This window comes from Mycteria americana, chromosome 8, assembly GCF_035582795.1.
Source record: "Mycteria americana isolate JAX WOST 10 ecotype Jacksonville Zoo and Gardens chromosome 8, USCA_MyAme_1.0, whole genome shotgun sequence".
NCBI lineage: Eukaryota > Metazoa > Chordata > Aves > Ciconiiformes > Ciconiidae > Mycteria > Mycteria americana.
In genome coordinates, this window is record NC_134372.1 from 6,827,538 (window position 1) to 6,851,226 (window position 23,689).

Here is a 23,689-nt window from a genome sequence, read left to right on the forward strand (position 1 = left end):
CGTTGTTGGACCATCCAATAGCCTCCAGCGTGTGACTGCATCCCTTTCAGCAATGCGGCTCAGATAGCAACAGCTGGCAGAGGGACTGTGTGGCCAGCGAGAGAGAGAAGGACTGGTCTGTCATTAGCACAGTGTTAGATTGGTTTAAACCAATTACCAAACCATGCCCTTGTTCTTATTACGATAGTAGAGTTTCAGCAATAGCGTATCAGGATGCAGGTCTGTGCAGGCAGTGCTGCAGGGTTTGAACTAGGCAAGAGCATCACACCACGTCTGGGGCGCGATGGTAAGTCACGGAAGCAGCTCATGGCTACTGCTCATGCGTGAGCCTTTAACAGAAATGGTTCAAATCCAAGAAGGCACCTCTGTATTAACAAAACAATCATTGTTAGGCTTAAGAGTACATCATGGTCCAAGTCAGCCCTGCAGACAGAACATTTTAAACCTAACATGCAAATGTTAGGTAACATGACTCCTGAGGTTTATATTCAAATGAGCAAAGACAATTAAATTCAAACTATTACCAGCAAACATGCATGGGGGACTTTGTGCCGTACACAGTTTGGGACAAAATGTTTTGAAAAATAACTATAAATCATTTGTAACATGATAATTTAGAAAAATCAGAGTTTGTGCTCATAGTTTGCAGTAACGTAGTTTCTGCTACTGCTTTATCCCACTTATCCCACTGTTTCAAAACAGTATTTCTGCTCTATAGAAAAGCACAAATTTTCAAGAAGAAATTAATTTACTACTGTACCAAAGTGCAGATTCAAAGTAACTGAAATCAGAAATTGTACTGTTTTTTTCCTGGGCTAAGATCCTCTTGCCTTTTATAATTTCAGGAAAGCACAGGGGAAAGGAGACTTGCACTAGCTGAAATGAAAGTTAGCGCTGCTGTTGCTTGCTTTTCAAGTGAAAGTTATTTTTACCTAAAAAGTCCAGGCAGCCCCAAGCATTGCTTAGGGAATTCAAAACACAGAGCATACAAATAAATAAGCAAGAGTTACAAAACGGCTACAGAAAGTTATTACCCAACACAGGCTTTAGCTATAAACCAAGGCTCTGTAGACCAGGCACCTAATTCATACCAACCACCGGGTTACCGCAGGTGTACTCCCCAGCCTCCCGCAGAGGTAACACATGCTTTGGTAAAGCATAGGCATCAAAGAAGCACATGCCTTCCTGCTCATCACTGCACCTGCACACCACGGGAAGAATCAGGCCCAAAGAGCTGCATCCCCCTCTCATCCTCTCTACTACAAAAGGCAGGTGAAATGCTCTGTATCCTCTCCCTCTGGCCAGTTCACCCAGCAGGCAGTAGCAGCAAGCAGTAGTTGTCTGCACTGCTACGCTCCCCCAGCTCTGCTGCGTCTCACCGAGCCACGTGGGACCTGTGATTGCAATGGGGAAGGGAGGCAGGACAAGCAGTCGTGGCTATGGAGATGGGTTTAGGGCAGTGGGAAGAACAGCCTTTAACGGGAACAGTGCATAATGCAGTGATTAAATGCCTTACCTCATGTATAACCTACCATATACACAGTCAGCTAAAGAAAACCTCCCTTTGGCTCAGGCATTAGCTACCCGGGCTTTCGCTTTGAACGTGCCCAATGATGACTGTCTACGCAGCACCAGCTCTGAGGCACTGAAATACTCTCCCTTTAACCGGCATTGAGCTCACAAGCAACACAGCGTTTGCTTGTAGGGATGTGCTTGGTGTACAGTAGCCACCATGAATTAAATTAGTGCAGAGAAAGACCAAGCAATTTGTTTCTCTTTCTCCAGCTGGGTCTCACACTGCTATAAACACAGTGACCCTTCCGGTATCCCTTCTGCAAGCACCGAGATACCACGAGCAGCACAAGCATTGCTTCAGTGGCCGGCCACTGAGGAGCAGATTTCACACAGCTGAGAACAGTCAGAACCAGCTGGAATACATTTTTAATCCTTGGACCACTTCACAAGGCCTCACATGTGGCTCTTCTGTTGCAAGAAATGACAGAAATGTAGATGTTTGAAGGATATCCATCTCCCTTGCAACTCTGGGCTTGCCCATTGCTTTCATTTGACGATGCCTGGAGCTTTTAGCCTGATCAAACCACTTTATCATCATTATCATGGACAGCAGACAAAATTTATGCTGCTTCTAGTCAGAAAACATTTTAAACAGAAAATGTTTATCGGCATTTTCCACTAGAGCTTATTTTAGTGACGCATACCAGATGCTATTTCGCGTATTGTTATTAAACACAGAGTTTGAATCCCATGGTACAAAACAGCAAACACTACATGCTACCCACAATTTTGAATTCTCAGTTCCAGAATCCATTTCCTAAACGGAGATATGGGTTGCAGAACACTTTCAGTTTGTCAGGACAGAATATTAAGGTCTTTCTGTGAACAAGTTTCTCCCCCTTTGTGCCTGGCAGAGACATCAGAACCCACTGGACCACTGCCATCCTCTGTCTTTCTCAGCAGGTTGGACAACATGAACACAGCTTGTAAATAAACAAACCCCAATAGGATGACACTTCGCGGAAAAACTCACCAGTAAATGTGAAATTGGAAAACCGTGTGGGTGTGCATATACATTTTCATAAGCAAAAACTCCCCACATGCCTGTGGGCGGCTGCACGCACTCACACATGCAAACACTCTCATGGGCTCCGAAGGCAAGGTCTGACTTATGAACTCTGCTCTTCCACTGGGCTATTACCAGCAAGAAACAGGATCAGCTTTCAGTAAAACAAGGTTTATGTTACTCTTGTCCAAAAGGCAAATATTTTGTTCTCTCTTTCCTCCCAGGAGACTGAGAGGCTAAATTCATTAAGGATTGTGAGATCAATGGATATTATAAGGAAGAATAAAAACGAACCTTAATGAAATCTGTTGTAAAATGTTTTGTCTCTACCGATGTATCTATAAACAAGCAAGTGTTGACTAAATGTAAACATAAACAAGCAAGTGATTAATCAAGCTTAGTTTCACACACCCCTAGTGCTAAATTCATTGATAGAAAAATGTGAAAAATAAAATGAGCACTTTCTCCATGCTTTCATCAGAGCTTCTCACAAAAATTTTGCAGGAATATTTGTATGAGAACTGGAAACTGTTGTTTTATAGACCAATATAGATCAGCTCTATTATAATTTTGTTATATTTAGCAACATTTGGTAATATTCAACTCCAGCTGTAAGCTGTTCACACAATCACTTCGGAGAGCCTTATCATAGTGTTTGAATTTAGTAGAGAGGCTAAAATGAACTCATCAGTTGAGAATGAAATTAATTTTATTTCTCCCTTAGCTAGTGATACAAGCAAATCAGTGATATTTAAATAAGCACAAATAATTAAGTTGTCCACCTTTAATTCATGCATATCTGAATGGAAGTAACTTGCTCCTGTAACTTGCCTCATAACCAAAACAGGAACCCACCTCCATTCCGAATAAAAAACATTTAGCCTAAGGTACATATCTGAATCCCACTGAAATCAATTTTACTTAAGTACCTGCTTAAAGTTAAGCATGCCCTTAAGTGTTTCCCTGAAGTCTACATGGATCTCAACTACCTAATGAGGAAGGTGGGGACAAATATAGAAACTGAGCTTCTTAACATACCGTTATTACATTCCTGTATTCCACGTTCAGTGACAGTTTATTACAGGAATGACTGCAGTTTCGTGGAGTGTATGGGAGAGGGAGACGACAGCTCAGCGCCAGGAATCCGTAGCGGAGCTGGCCCATGCGGCAGCTCTCCGCCCCAGCCTCTCCCTGCTCCCCATCCCAGCCCCAGCATCGCCGTGCAGCACAGAGCTCTGCACCGCTCCACGCTGCCCCACCAATTTTACTTACCTACAAGAGGATTTCTGTTACTGGTGAAACAAAACGGTGCTGCAGCGACTACAGCATTTCATGCCATGATGAAATAATAAGGAGGAAGTATTTAATGCACATTCAACCATTCTGAAAGTGATTTTTAGCATCTGGGAAAAGGAGATTTTTTAAAATAAAAGCAAAAATCCTTTGAAGCTGCAATATACTCTCCAAAGCACTGGAAAATTCAGAAAAGCCCACTGTAAAAGCAGCCCACACAGCTTTACTGGGGTCCTGATATACATGCACATCACCACTCATCTTTAGTTACATGAGCACTTCCCCCCCCCCCGCCAAACCACAGCAAAATTACTAGTATTAAAAAAAAAAAGTTCCATTATCTTCATTATAATTTTATTTATAGGTAATAGAAAACTGACTGTCCCAGAAGCATGGAATAGGTTGACTTTTCACCTGAGACCATTCTGTGGCCCAGCTAAGGCCACCCACTGGGGAGATCTATGGTAAAAAATTCCATCAACTCTGGAATAATGAGGCCTATTCCTTGTATTTCACACCAAACGTACGTAAGAGCATTGTTCATTAGCATTCACCTAATCATCCCAGATTATTTATTGCACTATTATAAAAATAGAAACCTTTAGGTTTATCCTAAAGTTTCATATTGAAATTGCTGCAAGAGTCTTATTTGCCTGAGCTAGCAAAGAACTGCTTCATCAGCTGCACCTATGGTTGGGAAGGGTGACATCCAATGGCCTAATACCACTCTCTGGAGACTTGTTTTTTCATGAGTGCATAACCTTACTTCTTATTCAAAAGTTGAATCACAACTGAATTCTCAATCTTTCTCTTCCCAGAAAAGCCCCATGAATCTGCAATGTGAAATTCAGAAAAAACCCAAGACAGGAGAAAGACAGATGTATTTATCATGCACAGATGATGTAGGAAGGAGACAAAAAATATTGTCATCAGTGCCTTACTGACTGCAAAATAAGAGAACAGTAATTAATCAGCAGGAGTACACGCTGAGAGGAAATATTGATTGAATTTGGAGAAATTTCAGTTTCCTGAAGGAACTGTTCCCCTGCAAAGGTAACCAGGAAAGTTTCTGTAAATTAGAATGGCAACCAGCCAGCCTGCAGCCAATCTGAGTGTCGTTTCAGGCAATCCAGAAAAATATACACCAGATGCACATTGGTTTCTAAAAAGTAATTTAAATACATTAGTAAATCAATGGCATTGACAGTTTGATGGACTGTGATGGAGGAGTCTTCCTCTGAAATATCATCTTTAAAACCTGCAAAGCTCTGGCAACCGAGTTGTTACAACTTTATCGTATTTTTAACTTTCTTATCTTTTCCAACTTCTTCTAGTGTTTGGTTATTTCAGCTTGTATCAACACAGATTTGTCTCCTGCAGAGTTGGCCCCAACCCCTCAGGACTCCCTAATGTCCCATCAGCATGAGGAGGAGGAAAGGCTTTCGTCCTTTTGCATCGTGGAGGGCAGGAGATGTCAGTAACAGGACTGAGGAGCAGCTCTGCTCTGACAAGGTTTGAGTATCTGTCAGAAAGGAGCTGGCTGCCTCTACTGAGCAGAAGCAGCAACTGATTTCTGTCCTTTTACCTAACTGGCATGCATTTATGGCCGGGGAGATGTTAGCCACCCTCGACATAAAAAAATGAAACAGCAGCAGAATTAAAAAACCATAAAGAAAAGGATGGGTTTTGCCCCAAGAAGTACATCACAAGGTCACACAAAATGATCACATCTTTCAGTGCCAAGCTTCCACCCCTCTGAACATCTGACCACAAGCAAACCTCAGTATTGCCATGGGAAAGGGTCACAATTCTCCAGCAGAGGCTGTGATGCTGTCCATCCCGTCAGCCCCGAGTACATTCATGATGGCACTTGTGTCAGATTGGGCTTGGCCATTCCAAGGGATTTAATTAGCAGTTAAAGAAACAACAATCTGCCTGGTTTAAGCACATTTGTAGAGTTACCTTGCTGTCTTCCTCTGTAATAAACTGTTCTTGGCTAAGGTCATCTTTCATCTGCACAGTAAATAAAACTGTCAACTAAAGCTGAGTTTCTGTTTCGCATCAGTCAAGCAATAAAACTCAGAGCACCATACTTAGACAATGATTTTGAGAGAGAAAGCAAACCTTAAGGAAGTTTTAGTATAACCATTTCCTCTCAGTTGATCAACATAACAGACACAGTAATTTAGCTGGGGAAATGTGATATAAAGCTTACAAGTTTGTTAATAAGATTGTCTTTAGAGACAAAAATCAAGCTGGTTTTCCAGACCTCACCATATCCATTAATTAAATACTTACCGTCTCTTCACTTAACATCTAAAGAACATTTAAGCAAAAATCCAGCAGTTTCAAGAAAAAAACCAACCTCCTCTAGCTTGCCTATTTAATTCTAGATCTATCGTGTAGGAAGTTTTACTGCTGTCAAGCAACATTTCTCATCTTTTTAAGAAGGAATTCAACTGGAAATACTAAAATATTTTCAATGTGCTGCTTACTTTTATCTAGAGGAAGATAAATTATTATATACATGCAAGTAGTAAAAGCAATTGCCAGAAAAAATAGGGTTTATTCCCACCATACCTACAATACATCAACCACTACATGAAAATATTTCTCTTTCCAAAACAATTAGCCTAATTTGTAGTGAGCTCGCACAGACTTTCACAGTACTACTCTGCTGTGGATTATTACTTGCTTAAAATATGATGCTTACATTTCTCCAGTACGTTAACAAATAGTGTTGTTTGAGAGGGGAAAAACAGGCAGAAATATTATACCCTTTACTCTGTGATTCTCGCAAACACCAGATAATCCTACGCCAGTCAAAACACAATGATTCGGGCTGCCAAAACAAGTATTTACTTTTCCAAATATTCTGATAGCGTTTTACATAAACACAAAACCTGGTACAGTCTGAAATCAGACTACAGCTCTGCCGCTTGTTTCGTGCCCGTTCTCCCCCAGCACATTCCATTTCTTAAAACCCAGCACGTCGGCAGAGCCTCTATAAGGAAGATGGATACCTTGATCTCTCCAGGGCTTAGGAGGTTGTGTCTTTTGTTTCTTCATACTTTTAAAACAGATGGAATAAAATCTCAATTTCCCTTACTATAATATAAAAGATAGATAATAGCATATGGAAAATGCTAGAAAAACCCGGCTGTCAGGTCCACCTCACCATACCTGTTAGCACAATCTAGAATTTACTTCCATGGTTGGGAAAATACTTTTTTTTCTTTCTTTTTGCATTAATCCACTCTCACAATTAGTCGATGGATCTTCCATTAGTCCTAGTTGTCTTTTGGGGAAGATCAGCTGCCCAAGAGCTTCAGGGGCCTCTCTCCTGCTGTCCTGCAGCTCTGTGTTAGAGCCCTCTGCCTGGGCAGCCATGGGGGCATGCACGTTGACTCAGGGTACTGAGATCTTCAACAAACCACCATCCAGAATAACTGCATTTAGGAGACTATGTCCCCTATAGCTTCATTACCAGAATAACTAAAGTTAGAGCAAGTTTGCCCCTGAAGTCTCAAATGGCTAAACAAGACCACCCGCTCAGGCAGCACATTGGGTGTGAAGAGCTCTTCACTTCTGCATGGAGACGGGAGGCGTGAAGAGCCCCTCTAGCACTGCGCAGCCCTGTGCCCTGCGCTGCAGGAGGTCCCCCTGCACCCAGCTGGGATTTTCTGCTCCACAGACCTAGCCCCACTTCTGCAAGTGGGAGCCTGGGAAGATTTCCCTAACAGCAGCATCCTAAGGGACCCACCAACTGTGAGAGTAAATCCCAAAGCCCTTGTGTCATGCGAGGTCTGGCGTGACCATTGCCCAGAACAAGCTCCGAGTCCTTGAAATGTCGACTGACCCACCCAACTCCAAGTTCATGGAGCTTTCAATTCCTTCACCTCCTGCTTCACTGGGGAGAGAACAGCTTGTCCTATTTCTTGTGAAAAAAGTGACAGAGATAGGAATATTTCTAAGGAATTTTTATCTATCTATCCAAACCCAAGCATTCAAAAATTATGACTCACAATCCCCTCCCAAATCATGGGATTAAATTAACATATCATGGGATTTTGAAAGATGCTCTCTTAAAAATTATGGAATACTATGCAGTTTGTGTTACTCATTACTTTAAAATATTTACACAGTCAGAAACTACAAAGTTTTTATCAACAGTTGATAGAGCCAGAAGCTCACCTAGGGAAAAAAAAAAAATCATCACATATTCATAAGATTCCTGGAGGCTGGACCTTTAAAAATAGTCCAAGTGTTACAATTCATCACATGTAAATTTATGGGAATTGGCAACAATGCAGTTGTCTCCAGGGATGGTGGAAGAGGGGGAGAGCTCTTGGTTAACCTCTTTTTTTTTTTTTTAATAGATACAGCATGATAAAAGTGCCCTACTAGGTATTTCCTAAATAAGCCCATTGATTAATTTAGAACACTATGGAAACACGCAGCACAGCGTGCTTATCAGTGCCCGGTCACTAAATATTTTGATGTTTGTTAACCAAAGCTAGATGTATTGTGGAAAAAGACAAACTGGAAAATAAAAGTACAATTTTTGAAAGCATGTCCTTTCCATGCCTGTTGCCTAGAGCAAATCAGAGGTGGGAAGCCAGGTTTAATAAAAAGTAGAGGAGAACAGACCAGTTTTGGAGTGGCCATTGACTTTTTTTTTTAAAGGCAAAGAGAATTTAATGGAAAAAAAAACCCTGTACAGTATAGTGGGTTTTTTTCGAAAATACAAACTAATCTTCAATCAATTTTATGAATCAAAAGATGGTGGATGGAAGGGAAGATTACTACTCTTAGCATTTTTTCCTTATTTTAAAATTTGAAATATGAAACATCACAACTATTCCTACCTATCACCGACACCCGCTGTTCCAGACATGGTCAGTGCTACGTTTCAGCCTGGCCTGCATGAGTTCAGCCTCGCTTTTGTTTGTTAACCTTTTGTTAATCAGTGCTGGCTGATGGCTATTATTACTTTGCGCCTTTGTACCAGAATCTACAAAACTTCAGTCCGTACGCAAGCGCATAGCGCAGGTGAGGTGACAGACGCAGAAGTCTGGTGGCATCACACACCGCAGATAGCTTTGCTGCCGGTCACAGCGGGCAGCCCATGAGCAGCCCTGCCATCACTCCACGAGAAGCCACGCAGCACGGCGCTGCATTTCAGAGAGGTGTTTTCAGATACTGCTGTCAGAGCCTTCCTCTAGCAGGTACCGCATGCCAATAACTGGAGCTGATCTACAATTTATGCTTTTCTGTGTACTAGCCTCCTACTCCTGAGGAATATTTACCATCCAAAAACAAAAATACTGCCATAAGGTGTGAATAAAATCAAGTCTCTTTTGTTTAAGAGGAAACACAGTGACTAGCTGATATTTTCCAACACCGCAATAATTTTATAAACATCTACTAACAGAGCAACTTCCACCCTAAGATTCTGGGATTGTGGCACTCAGACTCCTGTGTCCCCCAGCTCTGCTCCAGAACAAGTACAAAGGCAATCAGAAGAGCCCAACACAGCACTGCGTCTGCCACAAATTCATGGGTCATTTGGATGGCCAAAGTGGAGAAAAAAAGTTAGCTGAATGCTACTGCTTGCTTTCTCATCCCCCCCCGCCCCGTTCCAACTTGAACATTGAGAAATTTATATTGTTCACTTGGCCCTAATTTTAGTGCCTCATCTCTGTGACTACCTGTTCCCTCAAGCGGTTTCTGGGGATTACTATATGCAAGAGTAGAGTATAGAGTAGAATTTTTACAATAGGTACCATGCTCTTTGTCTTTTGAAAATGATTAAGGTAGCATAGTAGAGGGATGGGGATCACTGGGAAGATTTCTGCAAAGGACAATCTAACACACTGCACTATACTTGAAAACTTATTATACTGAAATAAGATAATACTAGGGTATGAGTGGCAAATAACTCTGCAGTTTGGTACACACATTTGGAACAAAAATGTAGCTATTTTGTTGTTTCCACTCAAATGACCCAGTTAATCTCAGTGTTAACATCAGCCGTCAAAACATCCACTTACCAGATTTGCATCCCTTATTTATTCAGAAAAAAAGGCGCAACATCCAAGCAGTTACCAGGGCCATAGAAACGGTGTTTATGTTTAGCTCCTGTTATTCCATCGCTGTCTAGCACATACTTAGTACATTAAATTCCACTCTTGGAAACACAGAAATAAATGAAGAAAGTTTGTGTTCATATCTGAAGATACCATTATTTCCCTGTTGGGATTAAATCCAGCCCAGCGAAGACAGTGTCAATGAGAAGCCCATGTACCATGTCAGCCTTGGTGTTCCTACTGCAGCCTTCCAACATGGCCTTTGCAAAGCCAGCACTGCTACCCGTCCCCAGTGCGCACAGGCACCTCTGTGCTCCATCTGCTGCCCCATCCACCATCCCCTTCCTCTGGTCTGACCCAGGGACTCAGTGGGACACACAACTTTATGCTGGCTATCTCCAGAGCCAAGGAAACTCTTTAAAGCATACACAGTTCCACCATCCCGGAGATGGTTTTGGCTGCTGCAATGCTTGCTTACCCCAGGTAAAGTGTTGAACTCCTTCCCTACTTACAATGCACAGAGGGGGAAAAACACATTTCCATTTTCAAGGATAAAAAAAGCCAGAGATAGCAGATCACATTGGCTACATGCAGTCAGCTACACTTTATACATCAGCTGGCATTAACATCTCTGCCTTACCTTTATACAGGGTATCCGCATTCTCAATAGGAAGCTGCTTCTTGGCAGCTGCTCTATGATAGACCACATGCGTTCTGCCTTCTCTCTCCTCCTCCTCCTGGGCCCCCTTCTCCAGAGGTTCAATGAAGAACTCGTCCTTGTCTGTGCGAATCATGCCAGCCTGCAGCGACAGGGCAGAGATCAAACATTTTGCGTTACTGCACATACAGCAGACGTTGTGAGTAAACAGTTACAATATGCTTAAGCACACTTTAGTGCTCTCTAGAGAGCAATTAGGATGCAGAGAGGAAACCAGGTGAATTCTTTATTAGAGCAAAACGAAGCATCATTTCCCCAACTTGACAAGAAAGGACAAAAGGTATAACCCTGAACCAAAAGGACTTCTCCTCGAACCACACGAGCAAAGACTAGGAAATACACCCCCATTAGGAACCAGCCAAAATGAAAGTTACTATGACCTTAGCTATCTGTCAGGCCCAGACCACTCCAGTGTTTACTACCTCTGCTGAATAAAGGATCAGTTCAGCGCCATAAGCTGGTCCTGATGTGCAGTTCAACAGTCAAAAAGCGTAGAGTCAGCCTTTCTGTTCAGAAGCAAGACGGAAAAGTACTACGTCTTACATGCAGGCAACTAAGCTTTGTGATTATTTCCCCCTTGACACAAAGGGTTCAGCTGACAAAATGGTCTTTCAAGAATTAGCCACAACTAGTTTAAAAAAGGTGTCAGTAGTGCATTGCTAAGAAATAAAAACTTATTCAGACTGGACCAGATACCCTGGTATGAAAAAAAGAGAAATTTGCACTTCTACAGCACACCTCAAAGGAACATCACCCAAGTGATTCTCACTGTGTTCAGGGGAAACCCTCCTAAAGACTGAAAACTTGAAAAACTCTTTTCATCATCTTCATGCAGGTGAAACAACTTGGGCACCTGGATCACCTGCATTTATCTCCTCTTTCAGTCCTGCCCTGCTGCAGAAGGTCACAGCAGCCAGTAGCTGGCTCGCAGAGATGGTTGGCTTGAATCAATTTTTCTGCATATGTTTGCACATCTGTGTTTGAGAACTTAAACTAAAGAACTCTTAGCTTCAGAAAGTCTTACTATTAATGTGAAAGAAATTGTTCAGATTATTATTGAGAGAAGCCCCAGATCCAACCTTCAGAAGCTCCTTCATCATGCTCTTTCTCACTCTGCCCATTGATGATCCTGGAGTCACTGGACTTTCAAACTGGGCACAGAAGAATATATTGACACTGTGACACACTTCATCTTGCTATCTGAGCTTCCAGGAGCCTAAATCCTCTGCTGGGTGAAGCCCTGCCTCAAGCTTCCAGGAGAACCAGTTCGGTTCCTTTGAACCCAGTATCCTCACTTGAAACAAGTATCATCTAAACACTCTTATCATATCCCAGCACTGAAGTTCTCATACAAAGCATATTTTTCTTCTACAAGCAGCAAACTATATTCCTACTGCTATAAATACAGTATGTTCTTTGGGTCCCTCCTTGGAAAAATGTCAGGTTCATTTGTCATGTCTTAACTTACATTAGGCAAGATTTCCAGTCCCAGATTTCATATATATAATGTATACAAAAACAGATTGAAGAGGAAGGATTAAAGAAGCAAAATTACATCGAAGCAATTTAAACTGATGCCATCCTGCCTTATAGAGGAAACTGAATTTTAAATCCTGTCCTGTTTCGTCTTATCTAATTTAGATTCTACATCAGACACAAAAAAGGTGAGACAGGCTCAGCAGCTCAAGGAAGCTAAGACAACCAAGAAAACAAGTGCTGAACCCAGAGACACAGCAACTGATCTTTTACTGTAAAGAGGAATATATGAAAAATTCAGAATTGATGTTACTCTCCTTTTAATGTATCTTTTAGTTGTATACACACACATTTCTTCTGGATATTAAATATTATATCCAGAAATTTTAAAGTATTTTTATGAGAAATGCACAACTAAAGATCAAGAAGGAACAAGCATTTGCATGCTCAACTGCACAGAGTATGATGCACACGCCATACAAGAAATATACAGAGAGCTTGACTGTCATGTGAAAAAAATGTGATTTTGCTTTTTGCAAGTAAGCTACATGGTTGCACACATGTTCATATGTATTTCTGGATTTATTAAACCTACTATTAACTAAGCAGCTAATGCCAGATCTTAGTTTAAAATGCAGACCATACTTCAGGATCCTGGGGGAAATGCTGCTGTACACTGTATGCAGCTGGGGGTACTGATGGGAGTTTGGAGGAATTCAGATCTTCTAAGAAAATTAACAGGTAGGTCACTTCTACAATCAGTAGCTGAACTGATTAGACAGAAGAACAACTTTTATAGGTGAACTTTAGCTTCCAGGGCATAGTGGCCTTTTGGAAAAGAAAACATCTGGTCAGAGTGAAGATTCCCCCGAGAAGATGAAGGCGACACCCTGGGACAGAATGTAAGACTAAACAAAAGAGATATTTGAATGCTGGTTCCCAAGACATAAAACCAGTGGTCAAAAGCTAACGTTTCCTGCAGATCATTGTGCCTGGTGCGGGCCCTTTTGCGTGCAGGGGGTTTCATGTGGCACTGAATACTGCCAAATAGCAGGTCATCCATCAGGTGCTCTTATTTCACACTCTGCTTCTCGCATAGACACGACACCACGCTGTACATCCCCATGGCAGTATCCTCCCTAGTTCTGCTGGAGTGTAGAAAGGAAGGAATTTAACCTTCAAACATGGCTGAATATTTCTTTTCTCATTTTAATCTTGGACTAAAATAACTTTGTCTTTTACACTGGAATTTCTCTTTTCCTTTAGTCCGGAGAAACATATCAATTATTTTTGGTCAGAATTACTAGGAAAGAGTTAGTGTGTGTTTGAATTGTAAAAGAATTTTATATTTTTATATATCGTACATCTTACACAGTCTTTGATTTAGCCAACATATTCTCATGAAATAAAATAAGAAAAAATGGCTGTTTAAGACTTTAAGAAGAAAATTCATTTAGACGGCAAGGCAGAGTTCCTACAGCAATCTACAGTTCAAGCCATCTGCCTAATAATATACCCACAGTTATAAATGATTCATTAAGAAATACGTGGGGCTCCTGAATGTCTCCACCACACATTTCCTTGCTGCTTTGAGCAAGACATTTAACCTCTTTACTTCCATTTCTCCACCTCTGAACCAGCATAACAACAGTCTTGCAGGATAATTACAAGGGCTGATTTGTTTTTCTTCTTGCCAAGTGCTTTGAACATGAAAAGCTCAAGATGAATGGCCTAATGCATTTTTTCTGATACTACTCAGAACACCCTCAAAAAGCCACCATGAAAGGAAGATCGCTTTTAGTCATCAACTCAACACCAGTGTTGTGCGCAGCCAAGCAAGCAATGTAAAGGCATCCCTCTGGCAGCATGGGTTTGCTCATGCCCTTCACCCACCAGTCCTGTTCCTACCCACAGACGCCAGCACCCTTGTGCCAGCCTGTCATGCCAAGATAACTGTCAGACAACCACCAAGTTTATGATGACAACAGAGAGCATTAAAGTTGCTACAATTTCCTGGAGGATGCCTCTGGACGACTAAAACAGAAATGATGTATTGTTTGAGCAAATCCATGCCTTCCCTTCAACACAGGTTAGACTAGAAGGACTTCAGAAAATTCTTGGGCCATCGTCTGGAGATTTACTCCAGGGGATGCGAAAGCAGAATTAAGCCTTTCAATTATCAGTCTCCCCAAGTTCTGAACAGAAAAGTAGTTGCTTTCATGAACTAAGAGCTTAAAAGTAACTGCTAGCAACAGCGTTTTTCTATCCTATACTGCTCTTTGCCCATCCCGGGACTGCTGTACTTCCAGGAGTTATGGATTAGCGGTGCCTCCCCTGCACTACCACCCTGCAGCCACACACATGCTGTGTAATTCAGAACTAGGTGTGGGATTGAGCATCTCTGTGGAAAGGACTTCCAATTCTGGAAAAAACGCTGAGCTAACTGTTACCTCTTCCCTTCCTCTTCTGGGACTTTGAACTTGAAACTAAAGTGAATATGGGAATACTGCTAAATAATGATGGCAGCAGCGACTCTGTCCTGTGACTAATAAAAATATAAACTACTTGAAAAAGTGTTTGCCTTTGGAATGCATCCAACTGTAGCAAAGAACCTATAATGTCCCACTATTTCCCAAAGCAGGACATCCCCAGGCCTTCCTTCCAAGGGTTTTTAGATCCCAGCTGCAAATTACTCAAGTCAAGCACTGCTTAGCACTCATTAATATGCATTAAAGACTAGAGCAGAAGACACTTAATCAAAAGAAAACTGCAGTTCAGAGAATCAAAACCTCTGCTAAGGTTAGCAAGGTGGTTATTTAGAAGTGAAAGCCACGCAGGAAAAAATTCACAAGGAAGGCAGACAGTGACTGTCCTGTCTAATTAAGACAAGAATTACATTGATAAGCCACAAATGAGCCCATTGCAATACACAAGGTTGGGGTTTAGAGCTCCACTAATCTCTTCTGGGGGTAACAGGGCTCCTGTACATCCCTGAAGACCTGCTTCCGAGGCTTTCAAGGACCACAGGATCTACAGATATTGGCAACAGCAGTGGCCACATGGGCCACTCTACCACTCAAGCTTTACAAGGCAAGTCCACTGTGCCATCAGGTCACCATCTCCACTTGGGGCTTTCTGTCCAAGGTAATTACACTAGTCCCATCCACCACGATGGAAATCTCCTCTCCAGCCCAGGAGACCTGACAACAGTTTGCCGCCGCACCGCAGAGCTCAGCTGAAAAGCAGGTCTCTTCTCCAGTCTCCTCAACATCCCCAACCCCTCTTGCATTTCTAAAAACATTCTTTAAAGGTCTAATTTAACAGAAAAACTGCCTGACATATTTAGACCTACAGAAAACTCCAGGTTTTAGAGCGTTAGCTCCTGTGGATAATTAAATGTCTCGCTGGCTCTGCACTTGGTGAGCAACTTAATTGTCTCCTCATTCCCATTCCCATCACAGCTCCCTGTTTTAGGCTGTAATGAAGTAACCCATCTAGCTGCTGCTTTAGGACTCCAGAGCCTCAGCCCATCCTGTAACCGCAAGTTTAATTAATGTTCATTTTCTTCCTCATTAGTACAGCTTTACAAAGTTTTTCATTGCCATATAAAGGCAGATTTACTTCCCAATCTCCAAGCACATGATACAGATAGGAAGCTAAAATTTAATGTGAACAAACCTGAAATTAATATTAAAAAATCCAAGTGTCTGCTTAGTTAATTAAATCAGTAACCTACAAGAACAGAGTTTTTCAGAAACTCTTAGAAACGGTATTTCTGTAAATAGGGAGAGTTCTATTTTTTTGAGTATTTGATTCTGAAAAAGGTAACCAGCCACATGACATATCTGTGCATGAACAAATCCTAAATACAGTCCTGAATTTCAGGTGATTTTCTTGAGACCAAAGGGAGGTTCAAACTATCTGATATTTAACCTCAGTGCCTGGGTTAGGAGCCTGCACTCCCTGCGATGTCAATGAAGCCTCCAGAGGGGAATTTGCAATACGGATCCTCCCAACAATTCACAGAGAAGCAGAGAGAGGGGATTTGCATTTCACTGTATAGTTGCCAAAAAATACTCTGTAGATGACTTGAAAGAGAAAATATTTATATTTGCAGGACAGCATATTGGACAAGGTCTTATTCTATTTTTATATCAATGTGCCCGTACCCTAAACACACAACTGCTATATGTTTGACCAAAACTGGCACTAGTATAGCAGAAAATTTTAAAGCAAATTCCACACGTTATTTTTATTTATGATCCTTCTCTAGGTCTTAGAACCACAGGAACATGCTTTTTTCCAAACAGCAACAGATGTGTCCTCCCAACACTGAAGTCAAGTACAGAAATATTATTAGTTCAATTACATTAGAATGGACCTGATGCACCAGGAGCTCCAATGACTGGAGCAAGATCACCCAGACAGTCTGCGGCAGAACTAAGGACATAACACAGACCTTCCAAACTCATCCCTGTCCACACAGGATCCCTCAACATTTTCAGTTCTGCAATGTATTCATTCCCAATCATACAGTACACTGATTCAGGAACAGACACGCTTGGCATTTTATTTCCATTTAGCTTCATTCATATAGATAACAATGCAAAAAAAAAAAAAAGCTTCTTATGTCATAGTTGCATTTGATTCTTTGAGAACATGCCTCGAACTACTGAAGCATTGCAGAGGAAGAATTGCGCAGTGCTGCAAATTCATCTTTCTTTACGGTGAATGGAGGGACTGAAGGAATTGTAGCAAACATTTGGAACACGTTGCCACTTATTGTGCTGTATGCTGCTGCTGCCCTAAAGCTACACTGATTTAGTCAGTCCCAGGCTGGATGGGGAAGGGGAGAAAAAGAAAGTTTTCAACTGAGCATATATATTTTTGTTACTGTTAGTCTAAAGCAGTATTTTTCAGCTTTTTTTCAAGTCAGTTTGCAATTAAGTTGCTTTATTTTCACATATCCTCAAAAAATTAAGGGGGAAATAATTATGCATACACATGGGAATTACAGAGGGGCAGAGAGGCAGAGCCTGCTGGGTAACCCTATGAAAGCTACATGTTACTTAGGGCCCCTATTTATCCCCTGCAGATGGGGATAAGGTCACATTTTTAATGCACTTTGAGATCCATTAATGAAAAGCACCATACAAGAGGTATTCGTACTAAAAGTAGGTTCATGATGGGCTGCTTTCGTACAGTCCTTGTAGCTCAAGGGAGGATGGATATCCATCCATTCATGCATCTATACGCTTCCACTGCTACCAAAAATACAGTTTTGTCCCTGGAGCCCAGCTTAGTCACTACACAATTGCAGGTGTGATTAACAATAGCAGTGGGACAAATCTGCAGCTGATATAACCTGAAGTTAAGAGAACTGCATTAGTTTATAGCAGATGGGAATCTGGACCCAAATCTTGCATTTGTATGGTATAACTCATTTTAGAAACTCAGAAGGGGTTTTTTGTGGTTTTTAAGAGACACAATAGTGAGACAGACTGTGTCTCATTCTCACTGAACCATCAAGAAAACAGACACAATTAAAGTGATTTCACAAAGCACTGCCAGCAGATTTGAAGACAAGCGTCCTGGCCACAGTGCCTGGCTTTTACCAGTGGACCACTAAAAACATTGCTTCCAACTTCTCTGCCTTTACAAGAAAATTACCAAATTCTCACCTCTGTCACTCAGTGCCTGCGAGGGCCAGCAGCAGTGCAGGAGAGCAGGGCCATGACCCTGAGCACCACTTGCCTTCAGTAAATCTCCTGCCTCCGTCCCCCACAACCTACCCCATCCTAGCAGCTGCTCACCTCTGAATCCTGGTAGATCACGAGAGAAGTAAATCTCATTTGCAAAAGGTTTAGGTAATACACAAAACCATGTCTTTCTGCACAATGAGTATCTGTGGCAAATACACAGTACAGCCTGCAAAAGTATAACAGAGACTTCAGAGCAGGCAAATTCAGAGCAGACTTCCCTGCAGCTGCTATACAGCGAAACAGCATCGCACCTTTGCCAGGCTGGCTTCCACCTTTCGGATGCCTCCACCACCAACAGCAGGAACCTCGTTTCCAAAGAGTTCAGCTGCAAGAGCTGTGACAATTCTGTAGCTTTTTAAACAGAGACAAGCAGTTCTTTTAGCCAAAATAATGCTTAAGCAAGAACATTTTTGAAAGTCTCTAGGCTTGATGTCCACAGGTATGTGTAATTCCAAGCAGGAAAGAGGTGAGTTATTAAATAGCTGTTAAGAATGAAAATGATAAATGCAGCAGATCTTGCAGACTCAGGGGATTGTAAACTTGATTGCTGTTGTTGCAAGCAGGGAACAGTAATTGCAGTTCTCTGCAACAGAGTTTCTCAATTTTAATCTTTCAGGGAGGAAAAGCACGAATATCAAGTCCATGAATTTGCTAACAGCACGATCCAAAAGGATTAACTTTCCCAGTTTTAACACAAGGAATCATTTGAAATAAAGCATTTCTGAGGTCACTTTGACAAAATGCATGGTTGAGTCCTACCCTCAGCAATAAAAACGAATTGACATTCTGCAAGAAAACAAAACCAGTCTGACTAGAAAGCTCTTCAGCTCAAACTCTCACAAAATGGGATGGTTGCTACACAAGTTTCTTTTCAAAAATATATTTGCTTAAGGCACAAATCACCACCCACTGAAGTCAACGGGTGTCACATTCATAAATCTCAAGGCCAGGATTCATAAATGGATTCATAAATATTAAAGCAGTTTAGTCTGACCTTCTATGTAAGACAGGCCAAAGACTTTCACCAAAGCATCGCTGCAGCCTCCCAAAAACAGTCTTCATCCTGAATTCAGCAGGGCTGGATCAGATCCATTAACAGGTAGGAAACGGAGTCTAGGTCTTTGCTATGGTAAACAAGATAAAAGGATCCAGACCACACACTGGAGAAAAAGATTTACTATATTTAAAAAAGTTTAATATATTAAATTCATCTGAGTTGAAACTTAGCATTTAAAGTAATTTAAAATTACGTTATAGAAATCCTGAATCTTCCCTTTAGAAGATGTCACTGCAGCAACATTTCATATTCCAAAGGAGTGTGTGAGCTGCAGAGTGCAAGCTGCAGGGCAGCAGGAGCCGGCTCGGCCCTGGGCCATTCCATCTTCTCCTCCGCTGTGCTCTACCACCCCTTCTCGCACACCAGCCCCAGTGCCCACGCAACCATGCAGTGAGCAGGTACAGGAATCTTACCCCAAAATCACTGTTGTAGAAAGACATGCACCTTGGCAGAACCAGGTCTCCCTGGTCGGCAGCTTCTGACATTAGCTACTCCTGTGAAAGCAAGATCCCCAGCAGGTAAAAATTCCCACCTGGGAGAGTGCATCTCACACCCACTTTGCACTGTTCTATGCAACAGCTAAAAACCCAAATCCAGCCACAGGTCCAGGAGTGACCAATGCAGTTACTCATGGCCTGGAAATCAGACAGGGTCCTTCTCTGCTAAATGCAGGTTTTACTTAAACTGGATGCCCATAAGGGTGAGGGGAAACAAAAGCACCAAAAGTTTACTACAGCTGGCACTTGTTCTCCTTTCCACATCTTATAGACGGGCTTATTTAAACCTTCCTTCTCTTAGCCTGTATTGGAGAAATGAACCTGGAAAGGGGTTATCCAAATGAGAGCATGAAAAACTAATGAGAGATGAGCTTTCAATTTTATACTGCACTCGGTTGTAGACTCCCAGTACAAGATGTCAACAAAGTGCAAGATTCAGTACAGAAACTAAAATAATTAATCCCTGGAGGAACAGGCTTATTAAGAAGGATTAAATCAAAGAATTAATGTGCACTATTTGTCTATATGACAAAGAAGAAGGGAGGCATATTATAACTCTCCAAGATTTGAAAGCACAGAGAGAATACGAATTGCTGATGAGAAAAGCGTGGACATACCAGGAAACAAACAAAAAAAGAAACTCTGACAGAAATTTTAGCCTGAAATGTTATAGGCAGTCTTATGCAGCTTAAAAAAAGAAAATACTTCAAAAGCTTGTCCTTAAAAATCTTTACATTAACATTCCTTATTCTTTACATTGCACTAGTACCTACAGTTCAAGGAACAAGGTTCAGGCATTGCACAATAACAAATACATTTTAGCAGACTTCTGCAGAGGAAGAAATAAAGAACATCAGCTGAGCCCAAACCAGGCTCAGGGAACTCGGCAGTAGCTGGTGATCTATGTCTTTGGAAAAGCAAAATCAGACGTGAGCTGGGGCTCTTCTGTGAGCCCCCTGCTTCAGCAAAGGGAGCCCAGCCTGTCCCAAGGCTCTGCTTCGTCCTGACCGAGCCAACAAGGCAAGGGGAGTTCCAGGGCAGTGGGAGCTTGGCTGTAGCTGGAAAGAAGCTGGAGGCTCTCCATCCCTAACTTCACAGGCCAGCCACAAAAACAGAAGCCAGACAGACCACCCAGAGACACCTGAAGCAACCTCCTCACTGCTACAAGTGAAATAAAAGTGCACTCTCATATAAATGAATACCGTTCCTTAAGGGCAATATATATGCATCCATATGGCAATCTAGCTGCTAGAGTAAATGTGGTGGATCTCACAGCATGTCTAGAGGGTCTCTTAGGAAGCACTGCGGGGGACTTGGTGCTCATGGTCATTGTGGGCATGAGGACAGAGGTTCTGGATGTCAAGTTGCAAGTTGAAACCAGGAGTTTCATCATGGCATTCTTTTAATGTTCCCTGTCTGACAAAAGGACAAGTCAGAGATACAGTGCGTGGCTGAGGAAATGAGCTGTGGATTCAGTGGGTATGGAAACAAGAGTTTGGATTCACCAGGCATTGGGAAAAACTCTGGAATGGATAAAGTCTGTACAGGAGAGATCAGTCTCTCCCACATCATCACCATAACGTGTACTGCAAAGGCTGTAAAGAGTACTTTAAACAAAAGGAGAGGAGGGTACAGAGGGGCAAGTTTGATGTGTACTCATGAGAGCTTATCAGCCGCTCAGTGAAAAGACGACAGTTCGGGGACACTGTAACAGCAGGATAGAAAGCACACAGGAACACTCCAGCCTGCCAGTGGAGAAGAGAGCCTAAAATTAACCCAAATTAACTATTTAACCATGTCAAAGAAGAATCCAGAATCCCTCTAGATTAAGTTTCTAGGTGTATATAGGAAAAGAACAGTATAGGGAGATACTCTCACCTGCTTGACCCAGACAGCGACAGCAACACCAACTGAGATATACAGAGGGAGAACAGAAGCGCTACAAGGGCAGGAAGCACATAGTAATGGGAGATGTCTACAACCCCTATGGGTGGTAGACTGGGCAAATATCATCTTGGGGAGCTGTGCTGAGGATGGATTTTTAGATATCATTAATGATTGCTTCATGAAGCTCTTGAGACCAAGCCCAGCAAAGGGGATGCAGCCCTCGACTGTGTGAGCAGTGCGGGTGAACTGTTGCTGTTGAAGAATACTCAGTAGCACTGACCACAACGTGCTGGTGTTTGATGTCCTGGAAAGAACAATAAAACCTGTAATATTTCTGCTGCAGTGTTCACTTCCAGAATCAATGACTACATAAGAATAAAGAAACTTGTTAAAGAAGAATTAAACGGGCACCTAAAAGAGAACCTCATTGCAGGTAGCATTGAACTATTTAAAGAAAGTGTATTGAAGGCCCAGAGCAAGTGTAGAACTGTGGAGGAAAGCATTGGCACTGGGCATTCCCAGAGCCGCAATTCAGAGACAGCCTACTGGCATTATAAGTTTAATTCAAGCATTCCAGAAACACGATGATGGCGAAAGGAGAGAGCATACTCCAAATACTCCGATGCCATTGCCCCCTCCAAGAAAGAGCGATAACCCTTTCCTCCCCCTTAGGGATGAATGGCAAAGCATGAGGCCAAAAAATGAGTAATGCCAGGACAGCAACTGGGCCTGCATGTCCAGCAAGTGGAATCCTATCAATGGATAAATAATAATGGCCCATATATTTTGATTCCAGTTGGTCCCTGACGACAATTGGTAAAATTCCTAATAGATACAGGAGCACAAATTTCAATATTAACACAACAGAATGCCTAGATGCTATGTGTACGACCTGTACGGCAAAGAGTTAAAATTACCGGACTGAATGGAGCAAGTGCTATTTGCCAAACCATGAAAGTTAATTTATGGCTCCCGGGTGAGAAGCGCATGTTGTCTACTCACTTTGCAATCAAAGATCACAACGAAAATATTTTGGGTTTCAATGTTTTGAACGGCTGAACCTGGCGCCTGCCGGACGGCAGTGTGTGGTCCTTTGGTTCAAATACCAACTCTAACCCCGATAAAAATCGGGAGGCTACAGCACGTGTCCTCCACACAGCCCCCGCACTCCCTGATCCAAAAGTTACTAATGTACCGCAATACCCGATTTCTGCTGCGGCACAAAATGGAATTTCTGAAGTAATAGCAGACTTAGAAGATCGGCACATTATTTCCAGAACCCACTCCCCATTCAATTCACCAGTCTGACCAGTCTGAAAGCCGAGTGGGACATGGCGTCTGACAACTGATTATCGGCGCCTAAATGCCAACACAGCTCTGCTAATAGCTGCAGTACCCAATGTTGCAACTTTAACAGCCATGCCACAAGCGGCCGCACACCCATGGATGGCAGTGCTAGATGTGAAAGATATGTTCTTTACGGTCCCCTTGCAGAAGGATAAAGAGAAATTTGCTTTTAGTCAGGAAGGCATACAATACACTTCTAACAGACTCCCACAGGGATAGAAACATTCACCCATGATTGCTCATGCTGCGCTTGCTGAACTCTTACAGTCTCACTCCCTCAAGATGTGAACCTATACCAATATATAGATGATACCCTAATTGGAGGGACCTCCCCTGAAAAGGTGGGGCAAGCGGCAGCAGCAGTGTGACAAACACTACATAAAGGAGAAGTTGAAATCCCACCCGAAAAATGTCAGGGACTGAGTAGAGAAGTAAAATTTTCAGGTACTTGGTGGATTGCAGGTAGTGCAGCAATCCCACCAGACACCCTAAGCAAAATAGAACAGTAACAGATGCCCCAATCTAGGAAAGAATTACAACAGCTTATGGGTACTTTAGGATCCTAGAGAAAACATGTACCTGGATTTTCTACCGTTGCTCACCCACTGTACTCACTTTTACGAAAGGGAAAACCGTGGAAATGGAACCCAGAACATGAAGACACAGTCAAAACTCTAATACAGGAATTAAAGACATACCACTCACCGGGGCCAGTACTCCCCTGCAACCCTATTATAGCAGAATGGGGTTTTGCAGAACACGGTACTTATTGCAATCTATTCCAGACAGGTCCGAGTGGACCAAAAGGACCTTTAATGTTTAGCTCGACTGCATTTAAAGAGACAGAACAGATATTCTGAATGGGAAAAGGGACTTTTGTCTTTAATCCAAGCAGTTAAACAAGTTGAGAAAATACACCAGGGGCAACCTGTTCAGACTAGAGGGCCATTTAATTTGCTAGAAACAGCCCTAGAAGGAACTG

General features: G+C 42.2%; 1 protein-coding gene across 2 annotated transcripts in view; it reads right to left on the reverse strand.

Moving 5' to 3' along the window:
• The window catches only part of ADAMTS2 (ADAM metallopeptidase with thrombospondin type 1 motif 2), a 199,217-nt gene that overhangs the window by 109,947 nt on the left and 65,581 nt on the right, over positions 1–23,689 (reverse strand). For both annotated transcript variants that reach the window (XM_075509370.1, XM_075509372.1), the window contains exon 3: positions 10,604–10,763. In XM_075509370.1, the coding sequence (XP_075365485.1) occupies positions 10,604–10,763 (160 nt within the window). The remainder of the gene's footprint in view (positions 1–10,603; positions 10,764–23,689) is intronic.